The sequence below is a fragment of the Scyliorhinus torazame genome, chromosome 2 (assembly GCF_047496885.1).
Source record: "Scyliorhinus torazame isolate Kashiwa2021f chromosome 2, sScyTor2.1, whole genome shotgun sequence".
Taxonomy (NCBI): domain Eukaryota; kingdom Metazoa; phylum Chordata; class Chondrichthyes; order Carcharhiniformes; family Scyliorhinidae; genus Scyliorhinus; species Scyliorhinus torazame.
The window spans coordinates 235,928,789-235,944,104 of record NC_092708.1 but is presented as its reverse complement, the minus strand read 5'-3'; the positions used below and the strand labels follow the sequence as shown (position 1 = coordinate 235,944,104).

Sequence of the window (15,316 nt, the reverse complement as noted above, 5' to 3'; positions counted from 1 at the left end):
TGTGACTCTAAGTCTAAGTCTTACCTAACACCCGCCTCATAAATTCCACATCGTCCCAATTCAGAGCATATATGTTCACAAGTACCACTCGCACCCCCTCCAGCTTCCCACTCACCATTATGTACCTACCTCCCTTGTCTGACACGATTCTCCCTGCCTCGAATGCCACCCGTTTGCTGATCAAAATCGCTACCCCCCTGGTCTTTGAGTCCAGTCCTGAGTGGAACACTTGGCTAACCCACCCCTTCCTCAATCTCGTCTGGTCTGTAACCTTTAGGTGTGTCTCTTGTAGCATTGCCATGTCCGCCTTCAGTTCCCTCAAATGCGCGAACACGCGAGCCCTCTTGACCGGCCCATTCAGTCCTCTCACGTTCCATGTGATCAGCCTGGACGGGGGGCTTCCAACCCCCCCCGACTAGCCATCACCCTTATTAGGCCAGCCTTGAGCTCGCGCCCTCTGCTTCCTCAAGTCCCCACTCGGGATGTCGCCGGTCCCGACCTCCCATTTGTCCCCTAGTAACAGTTCCTCCCCTGTCAACAAAGCAGCTCCCAACTCCCCCCCTCCCCCCCTAGCAACAATGCTAAAAACTCAATCCCCCAAGTCAAGCTCCAGCTTAACACCTGTCCACCCCCGGCTGCGCTTCTGAGTCATCTGACCCATGCTCACTCGATAGCTCCCGTCCGTGGCACCAAGCAGTCTGTCTCCCTATTGTACTCTCCTCTCTCCCTCCCACATGAATAAACATTTTAAAAGCATCACATTCCCCAGTAAACAAACAACAGGAAAAAAAAGTGAAGAAACAATCACTTTAGAAAAATAGTCACCCAAAAAGCAGAACTAAATTCAAAGCCCATCCCCCCCCCTCTAACAAGGTCCCTGCAAGACAGATCAACCTTTAAACATCCATAAAGCCCATTATTTGATCTTGGATTTGTTTATTGTCACGTGTACCGAGGTACAGTGTAAAGTATTGTTCTGCGTGCAGCTCAGTCAAATAATTCTGTACATTAAAAGAAAATACATAATAGGCAAACATAAAATACACACTGTAAATACATAGACACAGGCACCGGGTGTAGTACTACTCGGTAGAGGAGATGTGTGAAGAGATCAGATCAGTCCACAAGAGGATCGTTTAGAAGTCTGGTAACAGCGGGGAAGAAGCTGTTTTTGAACCTGTTAGTTCTCAGGCTTTTGTATCTCCTGCCTGATGGAAGAAGTTGGAAGAGTGAGTAAGCCGGGTGGGAGAGGTCTTTGATTGTGCTGCCTGCTTTCCCAAGGCACCGAGGTGTAGACAGAGTCAATGGGTGGGAGGCGGGTTTGTGTGATGGACTGGGCAGTGTTCACGACTCTTTGTAGTTTCTTACACAGTTCCTGAATTGCGAGAATTCCTTTAAAATCCTAGGATGGAATCCATCTGGTCCTGGGATTGGCACTCTTAGTGCTGTTATTTTCTTCATTACTGTTATTTTGCTTGTGTTAATTAGAATGAGTTCCTGTCTCTGAATCAATATTAAAGTCCTTGTGTGTTCTGCCATACTGTAACCTCCAATTCAAAATAATTTAACGTATAGTGTCCAACATTTTATTAAAATTTGCACATATAAAAATTAAGTTTAAGGTGCTTATTTAGCTCCTGAACACCGTATTTTTCCTAAGGTAATTGTAATTGATACTCTTTCAAGTTTATTTTTAAAATACCTTTTTGTAGCTCTTACTTACTATTTTTGTTCCTGGATTGGAATTTAAAATATTAATCTCTTTTCATTAGCATAACAGCATTCATTAACTGTTAAAAGGGTAAAACAACGGGCTGGTTAGTCTCAGAAGGTAAGTAGCCCTGCCAGTGGAACCCAAGGCCATGTGAATGGGCGGTGAGACCCTGAGTGACAATTTACTGGCAGCGGAAAATTAAGACACAACTGCTGTGATCACCATCCTATTGAGGATGCAGCGGCTCCTTTAAGAGGTGGCCAGTGCTAAAGCTGCAAGAAGAAGGTGAGGGGCCCACCACAACGAAGTGCCCTCAAGATAAGGTAACCTTTCTCACCTTACCGTGCCAGGACCCTGGTGATCAGGGAGGGCAGGGGCAGGGGGGCACCTCTGTAGCTGTGGGGCGGTTATTAAACTGGGTGAGCCCACTGTGGGCCATGAAGCTTTTGCAAAGCAAGCTACCTTCCCCTGCCAAGAAGCCGCCAAGGTTTACCTGAACTCCCCACGTGGCAGTCGTGCCTTCCAAAGCCAACAAGGGGCATTGGCAGTGGCCTCTAATTGGCAGCCCTGAATAGCCACACTGTTGTTCCCACCACTAGTAATATTCTATGTTCTATGGCAGAAGGCAGGAAGATGTTGGGCTGCCCTGCAGATGCCTTCTGCTGCCTGATACCACCCCTCCCACTTGTCAGCCCGTCTCCAGAGGGATGGTAAAATCCAATCCCAGGGTACATCAACATGAGAAACTGTGAAAAATAAAATGTTCGTGCTTGTTAAATAATGACCTCCAACATGCCTAAAATGTTTGTTGCCCTGAAAACTTTCCTGTCCAGGTCCTCTGGGACTTGCAGTGAACTGGCATTCCATGTGACTAGCCTCATAAATTAACTCTTGGAAACAATGATCAAGCCCATTAAAGAGCCAACTAAAATTATTCACAGGACAATGAGCAAAATTTGTTTATATGTGTGTGGCTGTGTTTAATGTATTGCTGCTTACATCATTTCACAGTATATTTTTAGACTTAGGCTTTGTGACAACATTGCAATTATTTCTGCTCTCTAACAATGACAGGCTCCATTCATTATGAAGAACACTTTTGTTTTCAGCTCCTTTTACTGCTCCGACTTATAAAACAGTTTAATTTTTAACCAGTTTTACATTTGTTACCCAAACCAACTACACGTCCACTCCTTTGTATGGAACCAAACCAATTACACGTCCACTCCTTTGCATGGAACTGTGTGATAAGAGACTCTTTTGGGGGCTGGAATGATTGAGTGACAATCAATGTATGGGATACACACAGTGCACTGTTTATACAGCAATGCTGAATTGCAGGACACCAGAAGTGAGAATTACCCAAGTCCAAGGTCACATTTGAAAGACATGTTTGAGCTCACTCTACCTGTTAGGGTGTGAATGAACCATCCCAGTGATGCTCATCTTCATGGAGGGTTTCAGCCCACTTTTGATCTCCCCAACAAACGGCTGAGCCTGTAAAATGCAACCAAAACACAGAGTAAACTTGAGAAGCAGCGCAAATTTCAACACTCTTAAAGTGCACTTGAACAGTGCTTTAGTCTTTGGACATGATCATTAAACGGAATAACGCATAAAGTATGCAGTAACTTGAAGGGACAATTTGACATCTGAGACCAATAGATTTCTAGACATTAAAAATATGAAGGGTGTAATGTGGGAAAATGATGTTGAGGTAGAAGATCAGCCCTGATCGTATTTGAATGCTGGAACAGGCTCTTATCTCCTACTCCTGTACTCTTCTGTAAAGGGACATATAATGTGTGCAAAGTTGATTACAAGTCAGCTTAATGCACCCACCCCTGCCCCGAGCCCCACCATCCCATCCCCTCGCACCCCCATCCCATCCCCTCGCACCCCATCCCATCCCCTCACCATAAAATATACTTTATTCAAAAAATTTGGACAAGTACATTTCAAATTGAATATTACAGAAATTGCAATAGAATTCAACTTTTCTCCACACAGCATGTTGTACTCGGAGGTGCCCCAACACAATTTCAGCACAGAAAGCTGGTTTAGATACCCCACTTAAGATTTTTTTTAGCCCATAAGAATTATTGCGACAACCTATTCAAAGACGCAGAGAAACAAAACCAAAACTCGGAGTGATCTTTGTATAGTTAAGTCACCATCCATCCCCTAATCACAAAAATACAGGTTTTCCAGACAGCAACAACGACGCAGGCAACAAGCAAGCACGTGCTTATTAAAAGTTTACACCGTGTCAAAATTAGAAGAAACATTTTTTAAAAGCAGTAATCATGCAAAAACAAATTCGACCGGCAAAGTAGTCCAAGAGAGCAAAGTGAGAATTTAGATCCAGCGACAAAGCGGTGGCCGGCTGGATGGAGCGAAAGCTGTTGTAGGCTCCACACATGTCAAACAAGTTTGTCAAAATTATATTTTTTACACGGTGGCTGGAATAGTAATAGTCAAAATGCCGATGGTTAGGTGCTGAGGAGGGAAAGGAAAGGTGAATACAATAAAATCGGGGAGGGGGGGGGGTCAAAATCAGCACTTTTGGTATGGACTAAATTCAGAATTGGTATATTTTTAATTTTAAGAAAAAAAATTCAGACTTACAGATGATGTGTTGTCCTGATCCGCCATGTTTGTGGTTTTATTTTTTGTGAGTGCACCAGTTGCACTGGAGCTGTTTTTTTTTTTCAGTGGGTTATCTCCATTTGGAAGACGCGCCTGCCTCCATCTCCCTCAGTACAGGCCCGCCAGCCGCCGCTGCCATGGTAACCCCAGCGGGGGTGGGCTGACTCCGCCCCGCCTCATGGTAACCCCGCCCCGCGTGCCAATGCCACGCCTCCAAACACCCCGCGTCACTGCCATGGAAACCCCGGGCTCCCCCAACTTCTCCGCCTGATAACACTAATCTGGCTGCCACACGTTGGCTGCAGATTTGCAAGAAAAAAAAAAAAAAATTTTAAAGAAGGAAAATACTTGCCCTTATGTAGCGCTGTTCAGGGCCATTGGAGCACTTTACAGCCCTTCCTGAAGTGAGGCCGCAGCTGCACTGTTAGAAACCTGGCAACCCATTTACCCTCAGCAAACTCCCACACTGCGATAATGTCCGGACAATCTGTTCAGTTGTGGTATTGATTGAGGGATAAATATTGGCTAGAGCGGCAAGAATAATTCCCCCTTGCTCTTCTTCGAAGTAGGCCACGGGATCGTTCACATTCAATCCAGCAGACCCATGGCGTCTTGGTCTAACATTTAAGCCAAAAGACTGCCTTACTCCCTTGGTACTGCACTGGAGTGCCAGCCTTAATTTTTTCACTCATGCCCTGGAGTGAGAGCTAAACGGTGGCACAGTGGTGAGCACTGCTGGCTCACAGCTCCAGGGATTCGGGTTCAATTCAGATCTCAGGTGATGTGTGGAGTTTGCACTTTCTCCCAGTGTCTGCATGTGTTTTCTCAGGGTGCTCCAGTTTCCTCCCACAGTCCAAAGATGTGCCGGTTAGGTGGATCGGCCATGCTAAATTGCACCTCCGTGTCCAAAAGGTTAGGTGAGGTTACTGGGATACGGTGGAGGCATGGGTTTAAGTACGGTGCTCTCTTCAATAGCCAGTGCAGACTCGATGAGCTGAATGGCCTCCTGCACTGTAAATGTTATGATTGTGATTCAGAGACAAGTTGGGGTGGGGGAGGGGAGTTATCAATGGTCCTGAAACATGAGAAACTATTGAATTTGCAATATTTTGCCACCAATTCACCCGCATAGTGAGTTTTGAAATCAAATACAGATCATAATAGAAACCTTTTTAAAAATGTTTTTATTAAGGCATTTGTATATATACATCAAACACAACCACAACCAAAAAGAGAGCAAACAGGAATTCACATAGCAAATAAATATCTGACAATCTACCGTCCACTCTCCCTGCTGTTACCCTCCACCTCCCCAGATCATAGAATCCTTACAGTGCAGAAGGAAGCCATTTGGCCCATTGAGTACCTCAACGATCTGAAAGAGCACCCTACCTAGGCCCATTCTTCCACCCTATCCCTGTAACCTCATAACCCCACCTAACCTTTGGATGCTAAGGGCAATTTGGCATGGCCAATCCACCTAACCTGTACATCTTTGGACTGTGGGAGGAAGCCGGAGCACCTGGAGGCAACCCACACAGACATGGGGAGAACATGCAAACTCCACACAGACTGGGACCCAAAGGTGAAATTGAACCCGAGCCCCTGGCACTGTGAGGCAGCAGTGCTAACCACTGTGCCACCGTGCTGCCCTCTATTGTATTTAAGAGGAATATAGGCAAGCATATGAGGGAGAAGGAAATAGAGGGTTATGATTATAGATTTGGATGAGGAAAGGTCGGGGGAGGCTTGAGTGGAGCTTAAATGCCAGCATGGGCTGGTTGACCCAAATGGCTTGTTTCTGTGTTTTATGCCCCATGTAATTAATGCTGTATGTGTAACTAGGTTATGTCCTCTGGTACACATATTGATCAAATATAGCCACTCTGATGCAGTGTCTTGCTTCACTGTCTTTCCAGCTAACTGGGGCATGCACTTGCTACTGAGTTTAATTATGTGCTTTATTACAATAAACTACGTATTTGCTGATCCAAAGTTTCAAGAAGTCACTCAGTCCTGAATCCTCGGCAAATGTGGTGAAACTTAGTCCCAACCAGAATGGACTGAGTGTTCAACATCACCGTCTTTTTAAAAATATATTTTTTATTCTCCTTTTTCACATTTTCGCCCAAATATACACCCACCAACAATAAACAATAATCAGTAACAAATATCGCCATATCAGTAACAATGATCCCATCCTCCCACCAAACCCCAAACATTAGCCCGCATGTTCACATAAACAAATGACAAAAAGGAATCAGGAATCATCCATAGTCACCATTAACACACACCACCCCCCTCCTCCCAACCCTCCCATCCCCACCCCCCCAACTAATGTTCGATGTTATCCAGTTCTTGAAAGTGCATAATGAATAATGCCCATGAATTGATGAACCTCCTCCATCCTTCCCCTCAGTTCAAACTTAACCTTCTCAAGAGTCAAGAATTCCAACAGGTCCCCCCGCCACGCCAGGGCACAGTGTGGGGAGGTTGCTCTCCAACCCTTCAGGATCCGCCTTTGGGCGATCAATGAGTCGAAGGCTACAAAATCTGCCTCCGCACCCGTTTCCAACCCTGGCTGGTCCGACACCCCGAATATGGCCTCCCGAGGGCCCGGGTCCAGTTTCACGTGCACCACTTTAGAAATTATCCTAAAAACCTCCTTCCAGTAATCCTCCAGCTTTGGACAGGACCAAAACATATGAAAGTGATTAGCCCCCCCCCCCCCCCCCCCCACCGCCCCGCAACGCTAACACACATCTTCTACTCCTTCAAAGAATCGGCTCATCCTCGCCCTCGTGAGGTGTGCTCTGTATACCACCTTCAGCTGTATCAGCCCCAAATCACCGTCTTTTTAAAGTTAGAAATCAGCATTCGTTATGATACTTTACCCTCTGTGCAACTAACAATGTCACATTGTCTTGGTTTACTGGACATTTTCTGTGGTTTTACTTCATGGCCATCATTTCATTGCATTGTAGATTTATTGTGCTTTAGGCTGCAATTATGCTGCCACTTACGTATCAATGCAAAATGGTTTCAAATGTGCCAGACACGCATTCGATGCCCCAACAGTTTGGCGCCCCTGCCAGGATGTGCACCTGGGACAATTTAAATTCACACTGGCTGCGGTATAACTGTATTCCACTGCAAAGCCACTTTTTAAAAATACCAGATTGCCCATTCTACTGCTTTTAAAATTATGCACAAAGGATTGTGGATGCTCCAGTATGTGCTTGCTTTATAAATTATTAACCTGTGAAGCATTAATTTGTGTACAAAGACTTACTTCCCTATGGAACATAAAGATGGCAAGAATATTTGTTATATATCAGATAATACATCCCCACTGGTGAAGCATCACATGATCTGTAGTGACATCAGCAGAGAGTGTGCAGACTCCAGGGGCGGGATTCTCCGACCCCCCGCCGGGTGGGAGAATCGCCGGGGGTCGGCGTGAGTCCCGCCCCCGCCGTCCTCCTAATTCTCCCGCCGCCCCCCAAATTGCCCCGGCGTGAGTCACGTCTCCCGCCTCGGAGAATGGCGGGGTCCGGCACGACTCAATGGGCCCTGGGGCTGACCGAATTCTCCGGCCCGCGATGGGCCGAAGTCCTGCCCGTTCTTTGCCAGTCCCACCAGCGTAAATTAGAGTAGGTCCCTTACCAGCGGGACCCGGCGGTGCGGGCGGGCTCCGGGGTTCTTGGAGAGTCGCGGGGGGATCTGGCCCCCATGGTGGCCTGGCCCGTGCGGTGGCCTGGCACCTGCATGTGATCCAGAATACCTAACACATTATGATACCAGGAGTAGTGGGATATTAGCACTTCTTAGACCTACCTGCAAGTGATCTGCCTTCCGCCAGCAATCCGTCATCCTGAAACATGGACAACATCCGCCGCCGCTGCCGCTCCGCATCGCCAGCAACCTCGGGGCCAACTGGAAGATTTTCAAACGGTGCTTCCAGCTCTTCCTCGAAGCCACGGACAGGGAGGGTGCCTCAAACACTAGAAAGATTGCTCTTCTCCTCTCCACGGCCGGGGCCCATGCCATCCACATTTTCAACTCTCTCACCTTCGCAGATGATGAAGATAAGACGAAGTTCAAGACAGTACTCCTCAAGTTTGACACTCACTGCAGCGTAGAGGAGAATGAAAGTTTCGAACGCTACGTGTTCCAGCAGCGTTTGCAGGGTAAGGATGAACGTTTCCAATCCTTTCTAACGCACCTCCGCATCCTTGCTCAATCTTACAGCTACGGGCCCACCTCCGACTCCATGATACGCGACCAGATCGTTTTCGGTGTTCAGTCGGAGCCCCTACGTCAACAGCTCCTAAAAATAAAGCAACTCACCCTAGCGACCACCATCGACACCTGTGTCTAACATGAAAACGCCACGAGTCGGTATTCCCATATACAAGTGGCTGAAACAGCGCGGCAAAGTCCCCACGAGGTGGAACGGGTCCAAGCGATTGAGCACCCCCATGTCCTCAGCTTGGATGAGGGCGGCCATTTCGCGCGCTTTTCGCGGACTCCCGCGCTTGTACGCACCAAATGAGGGGGCGGTGACGTTGAGGAACGTAATGCGCAGGCGCGCACCACGCACGACCGCACCGCGCATGCGCGTTGGCGCATCGACGTGCTGACTTCACGACGTGCGGCAACTGTGGCTCCGCCCATTTAAAGCGGCAATGCCCCGCAAAATCTCGACAATGTCTACGCTGTGGAAGACATGGCCACTATGCTGCCTTCTGTCGAGCAGCTCAGCCTGCCAACTCCTATCGCTTCAGCCAGCCTCGCAGGAATGTTCGGGCAATTCAACCCACGGTCACCGAATCCGATGCGGACCTCCCTCACATCATTGACACCGAGGACCCGAAGACGCCTTTTCGAGTCGGTGTCGTAACGAAAAACAGGCTGTCCCCGAAGCAAAGACACCAGCCGCTGTCGGTATACAGCATCGATCCAGACGATGAGTGGTGTGCCACCCTGGCGGTCAACCGGTCCCAACTACGATTCCGCCTGGACACTGGTGCCTCCGCCAATCTCATGGCGTGGTCTGCTTTCCAAAGCCTTTGTGTCAAACCAGCCATCCTTCCATCGGCCTGCCAGCTATTGGACGACAATGGCAACATCATTCCTGCTACCGGCTCGTGCCAACTTGAAGTGACGCACAAGTCACAGAAAGCCATCCTTCCTTTCGAGATTGTGGGCTCCTCGAAGGACTCCCTGCTTGGCACACAGGCGTGCAAGCTGTTGAACCTTGTTCAAAGAGTTCACTCTCTCTCTCCTGATGACACGCCTGCCTTCCAGGACGCTGACTTCAGGGCGCAACTCGCGCCAGCATTGCGACGTCTTCGAAGTCATGGGCACGCTCCCATATACTTACAAGATCCTACTCTAACAGAACGCCACGCCTATGGAGCATGCTCCTCGCAGAGTCCCAGCACCCCTCCAGGACCGTCTCAAGCAGCAACTGCAGGACCTCCAAGACCAAGAAGTGATCTCAAGAGTTACGGAACCAACCGACTGGGTCAGTTCCATGGTGTGTGTAAAAAAGCCTTCCGGCGAGCTGAGAATTTGCATTGATTCGAAGGATCTGAATCGCATGAGGGAGCATTATCCAATTCCCAAGCGCGAAGAGATCACATGCGAGATGGCTCGTGCCAAGCTCTTCACCAAACTTGACGCCTCGAAAGGATTCTGGCAAATCCAGCTTGACAAATCCAGCAGGAAACTGTGTACCTTTAACACTCACTTTGGCAGATATTGTTACAACAGGATGCCGTTTGGGATCATATCAGCTTCAGAAGTGTTCCACAGGATCATGGAACAAATGATGGAAGACATTGAAGGTGTTCGCGTCTATGTCGACGACATAATCATTTAAAAAATATATATATTTATTAAAGTTTTTTAACACAATTTTTCTCCCTCACAAACAATAACCCCCCACCCTCGTAACAAAAAAAAAAACGAGAAATCGCGCAGAGCAAGATATATACATGGCAAAATGATATATTTACACAGCTTTGTACACTGGCCCTCACCCGTACGTGCCAGTTTCCCCAACCCTTCATGTTATCTCTTGCTCATCCACCCTCCCAGGCAGTCCCCCCTTTCACCCCCCCTCCCCCCCGTCCCAGGACGTCCACTCCACCCCCCTCCCCCCCCCCCCCACCCCCCCTCCCCCCCCCCCCCCCCACCCCCCCAAGGTTGCTGCTGCTGCTGACCGACCTTCCTCTAACGCTCCGCGAGATAGTCTAGGAACGGTTGCCACCGCCTGTAGAACCCCTGCGCAGACCCACTTAAGGCAAACTTAATCCTCTCCAACTTTATGAACCCAGCCATATCATTTATCCAGGCCTCCAGGCTGGGGGGCTTCGCCTCCTTCCACATTAGCAAGGTCCTTCGCCGGGCTACTGGGGACACAAAGGCCAGAATGCCAGCCTCTTTCGCCTCCTGCACTCCCGGCTCGTCCACTACTCCAAATATTGCTAGCCCCCAGCTTGGCTTGACCCGGACTTTCACCACCTGAGATATTGCTCCCTCCACTCCTCTCCAGAACCCCTCCAGTGCCGGGCATGATCAAAACAGATGGACATGGTTCGCCGGGCTCCCTGAGCACCTTCCACATCTGTCCTCTACCCCGAAGAACCTACTCAACCTCGCCCCCGTCAAGTGCGCTCTGTGGACCACCTTAAATTGTATCAGGCTGAGCCTGGCACATGAGGAGGAGGAATTAACCCTACCGAGGGCATCAGCCCACAGACCTTCCTCGATCTCCTCCCCCAGCTCCTCCTCCCATTTACCCTTCAACTCTTCTACCAGCGCTTCCCCCTCTTCTTTCAACTCCTGGTGTATTTCCGACACCTTGCCCTCCCCGACCCATACACCCGAGATCACCCTATCTTGAACTTCTTGTGCCGGGAGCAACGGGAATTCCCTCACCTGTCGCCTCACAAAAGCCCTCACCTGCATATATCTAAAGGCATTTCCCGGGGGTAACTCGAACTTCTCCTCCAGTGCCCCTAGGCTCGCAAACGTCCCGTCGATGAACAGGCCCCCCATTCTTCCAATCCCCGCCCGATGCCAGCTCTGGAACCCCCCGTCCATCTTCCCCGGGACAAACCGGTGGTTACCCCTGATCGGGGACCACACCGATGCTCCCATTGCACCCCGGTGCCGTCTCCACTGGCCCCAGATCCTTAGCGTTGCCGCCACCACCGGGCTCGTGGTATACTTTGTCGGCGAGAGCGGCAGCGGTGCCGTCACCAACGCCCCCAGGCTCGTTCCTTTACAGGACGCCATCTCCATCCTCTTCCATGCCGCCCCCTCTCCCTCCATAACCTACTTGCGGATCATCGCCACATTTGCTGCCCAGTAGTAGCTCCCCAGGCTTGGCAGCGCCAACCCTCCTCGGTCCCTACTGCGTTCCTGGAACCCTCTCCTTACTCTCGGGGTCTTATTCGCCCACACAAACCCCATAATACTCCTGCCTACTCTCTTAAAAAAGGCCTTAGTGATCACGATGGGAAGGCACTGAAACACAAACAGAAACCTCGGAAGGACCACCATTTTGACCGACTGCACTCTACCCGCCAGCGAGAGAGGTAACATGTCCCATCTTTTGAAATCCTCCTCCATTTGCTCCACCAACCTCGTCAGATTCAGTTTATGTAGGGTCCCCCAACTCCTGGCTATCTGGATCCCCAGATACCGAAAGCTCCCTTCCGCCCTCCTCAGCGGTAGGTCCCCTATCCCTCTTTCTTGGTCCCCCGCCTGTAATACAAAGAGCTCACTCTTCCCTACATTGAGCTTATAGCCCGAAAACTCCCCAAACTCCCTTAGAGTCTGCATGACCTCCACCATCCCCTCCATTGGATCCGCCACGTACAGCAACAGGTCATCCGCATATAGCGACACCCAATGCTCTTCTCCCCCTCGGACCACCCCCCTCCATTTATTAGACTCCCTCAATGACATGGCCAATGGTTCGATCGCCAATGCGAACAACAGGGGGGGGGCAGGGGGCACCCCTGCCACGTCCCTCGGTACAGTCAAAAGTACTCCGACCTCCGCCGGTTCGTCACTGCACTCGCCATCGGGGCTCTGTAAAGGAGCTTAACCCAACTGATAAACCCTCCCCCGAACCCAAACCTACGCAGCACCTACCAGAGGTACTCCCACTCTACTCGGTCAAAGGCCTTCTCCGCGTCCATAGCTGCCACTATCTCCGCCTCTCCCTCCTCCGATGACATCATTATCACGTTTAAGAGCCGCCGCACATTGGTGTTTAGTTGCCTGCCCTTTACAAATCCCGTCTGGTCCTCGTGGATTACCCCCGGGACACAGTCCTCGATCCTCGTGGCCAGCACTTTTGCCAGCAACTTTGCATCCACATTGAAGAGCGAGATCGGCCTGTACGATCCACATTGCAGTGGGTCCTTGTCCCGCTTTAGGATCAAAGAAATTGTCGCTTCCGACATTGTCGGGGGCAGGGTCCCCTCCTCTCTTGCCTCATTAAAGGTCCTCAGCAGTAGCGGGGCCAACAGGTCTGCGTACTTCCTGTAGAACTCCACCGGGAATCCGTCCGGTCCCGGGGCCTTCCCCGCCTGCATGCTCCCCAAACCCTTGCTCAGCTCCTCAAACCCAATTGGTGCCCCCAAACCAGCCACCTCTTGCTCCTCCACCCTCGGGAATCTCAGCTGATCTAGGAATCGTCTCATTCCCTCTTCCCCCGCTGGGGGCTGGGATCTGTACAGCTCTTCATAAAAGGCCTTGAATACCTTGTTTATTTTCGTCGCACTCCGAACCGTGGCTCCCCTTCCATCTTTGACTCCCCCTATTTCCCTCGCTGCCATCCTCTTACGGACCTGGTGTGCCAGCATCCGACTAGCCTTTTCCCCATACTCGTAGGTCGCCCCCTGCGCTTTCCTCCACTGTGCCTCCGCCTTCCCTGTGGTCAACAGGTCAAACTCCGTCTGGAGCCATCGCCTTTCCCCAAGTAATCTTTCCTCCGGGGCCTCTGCGTATCTCCTGTCCACTCTCAAAATCTCCCCCACTAACCTCTCCCTTTCCATACCCTCTGTCTTCTCCCTATGAGCCCTAATGGAAATTAGCTCTCCCCTGATCACCGCCTTCAACGCCTCCCATACCACCCCCACCCGCACCTCCCCGTTGTCGTTGGCCTCCAAGTACCTTTCGATACACCCCCTCACCTTCCCACACACCACCTCGTCCACCAGCAGTCCCACATCCAGCCGCCACAACGGGCGTTGGTCCCTCTCCTCTCCCAGCTCCAGTTCCACCCAGTGCGGGGCATGGTCCGAAACGGCTATAGCCGAATACTCCGTTCCCTCCACCCTCGGGATGAGCGCCCTACCCAGAACAAAGAAATTTATCCGGGAGTAGGCTTTGTGTACATGGGAGAAGAAAGAAAATTCCCTGGCCTGCGGCCTTGCAAACCGCCATGGGTCCACTCCCCCCATCTGATCCATAAACCCCCTAAGTACCTTGGCCGCCGCCGGCCTCTTTCCAGTCCTTGATTTGGAGCGGTCCAGTGCTGGATCCAACACTGTATTGAAGTCCCCTCCCATTATCAGGCCTCCTATCTCCAGGTCCGGAATGCGCCCCAATATGCGCTTCATGAATCCAGCATCATCCCAGTTCGGGGCGTATACGTTTACCAACACCACCCACGTCCCTTGCAGCCTACCGCTCACCATTACATATCACCCTCCATTGTCCGCTACAATAGTCTTGGCCTCAAATGACACCCGCTTTCCCACCAATATTGCCACCCCTCTATTCTTCGCGTCCAGTCCCGAGTGGAATACCTGTCCTACCCATCCCTTTCTTAACCTGACCTGGTCCGCCACCTTCAGATGTATCTCTTGGAGCATGGCCACGTCCGCCTTCAGTCCCTTTAAGTGCGCGGACACTCGAGCCCTCTTCACCGGCCCATTCAGGCCCCTCACATTCCACGTTATCAGCCGGATTGGAGGGGCTCTCACCCCCCCCCCCACGCCCCGCCGACTAGCCATCTCCTTTTCTGGGCCAGTCCCGTGTCCACGCCTCCCTCACCCTCCAGTCCCCCAGAGGGGGGACCCCCGTCCCGACCACCTCTTCTGTGTCCCATTCCCTTTCGGCCAGTGCAGCAGCAAACCCCCCCCCCGCTAGACCCCTGTCTAGCTTTTTTGCTCCCCCCATGTCACTCCCGTAAGTCAGCTGACGCCTGCTGACCCCGGCTTCCCCCGCCGTCCCATTGACCTCCCCGCGTGGGAGTCTCCCAATCCATATGCATTCCTTTGTTCCCCTTCCCGCCTTTCTTCCCGCGCGCGGGAAAAAAACCCGTGCTTTTCAAAGCCCGCTCCGCCCCCTCTGGCGCAGCTCCTGTCGCGGCCTTGTCTCTCTCCCCCAGCCCATGTAACATTTCCTGCGCATAATTGACCCCCTATATACAACAACCATCACACATCAAACCCCAAAACATCCCCCCCACCCTCACAAACCTTCAGTTAGAGTCCAACTTTTCGGCTTGTACAAAGGTCCTCGCCTCCTCAGGCGTTTCAAAGTAATAGTGTTGGCCCTTATATGTGACCCACAGTCGCGCTGCCTGCAGCATTCCGAATTTCACTTCTTTCCGGTACAACGCCACTTTGGCCCGGTTGAAACCCGCTCTCCGCTTTGCAACCTCCGTGCTCCAGTCCGGGTATATTCGGATCTCTGCATTGTCCCACTTACTGCTCCGCTCCTTCTTGGCCCATCTCAGGACCCACTCTCTGTCCGTCAACCGGTGGAGCCTCACCACCATCGCCCTTGGCGGCTCATTTGCCTGGGGCTTCTTCGCCAGCACCCAATGTGCCCTGTCCAACTCCAGCGGCCTCGAAGGGGCCTTCGTTCCCATCATCGCCTCGAGCATCGTGCTCGCGTATGCCCCGGCATCAGCCCCCT

At 51.0% G+C, this 15,316-nt stretch overlaps 1 protein-coding gene across 1 annotated transcript in view; it reads right to left on the bottom strand.

Annotated features, from left to right (window-relative positions):
• LOC140396501 (galectin-related protein A) overlaps positions 1–4,514 on the bottom strand; it is a 64,242-nt gene extending 59,728 nt beyond the window's left edge. The window contains exons 1-2 of the mRNA XM_072485185.1: positions 4,343–4,514; positions 3,123–3,211 (exon numbers count right to left, since the gene is read on the bottom strand). Coding sequence (XP_072341286.1) covers positions 3,123–3,211; positions 4,343–4,369 — 116 coding nt within the window. The 5' untranslated portion in view covers positions 4,370–4,514. The remainder of the gene's footprint in view (positions 1–3,122; positions 3,212–4,342) is intronic.
• Positions 4,515–15,316: the final 10,802 nt, after the last annotated feature.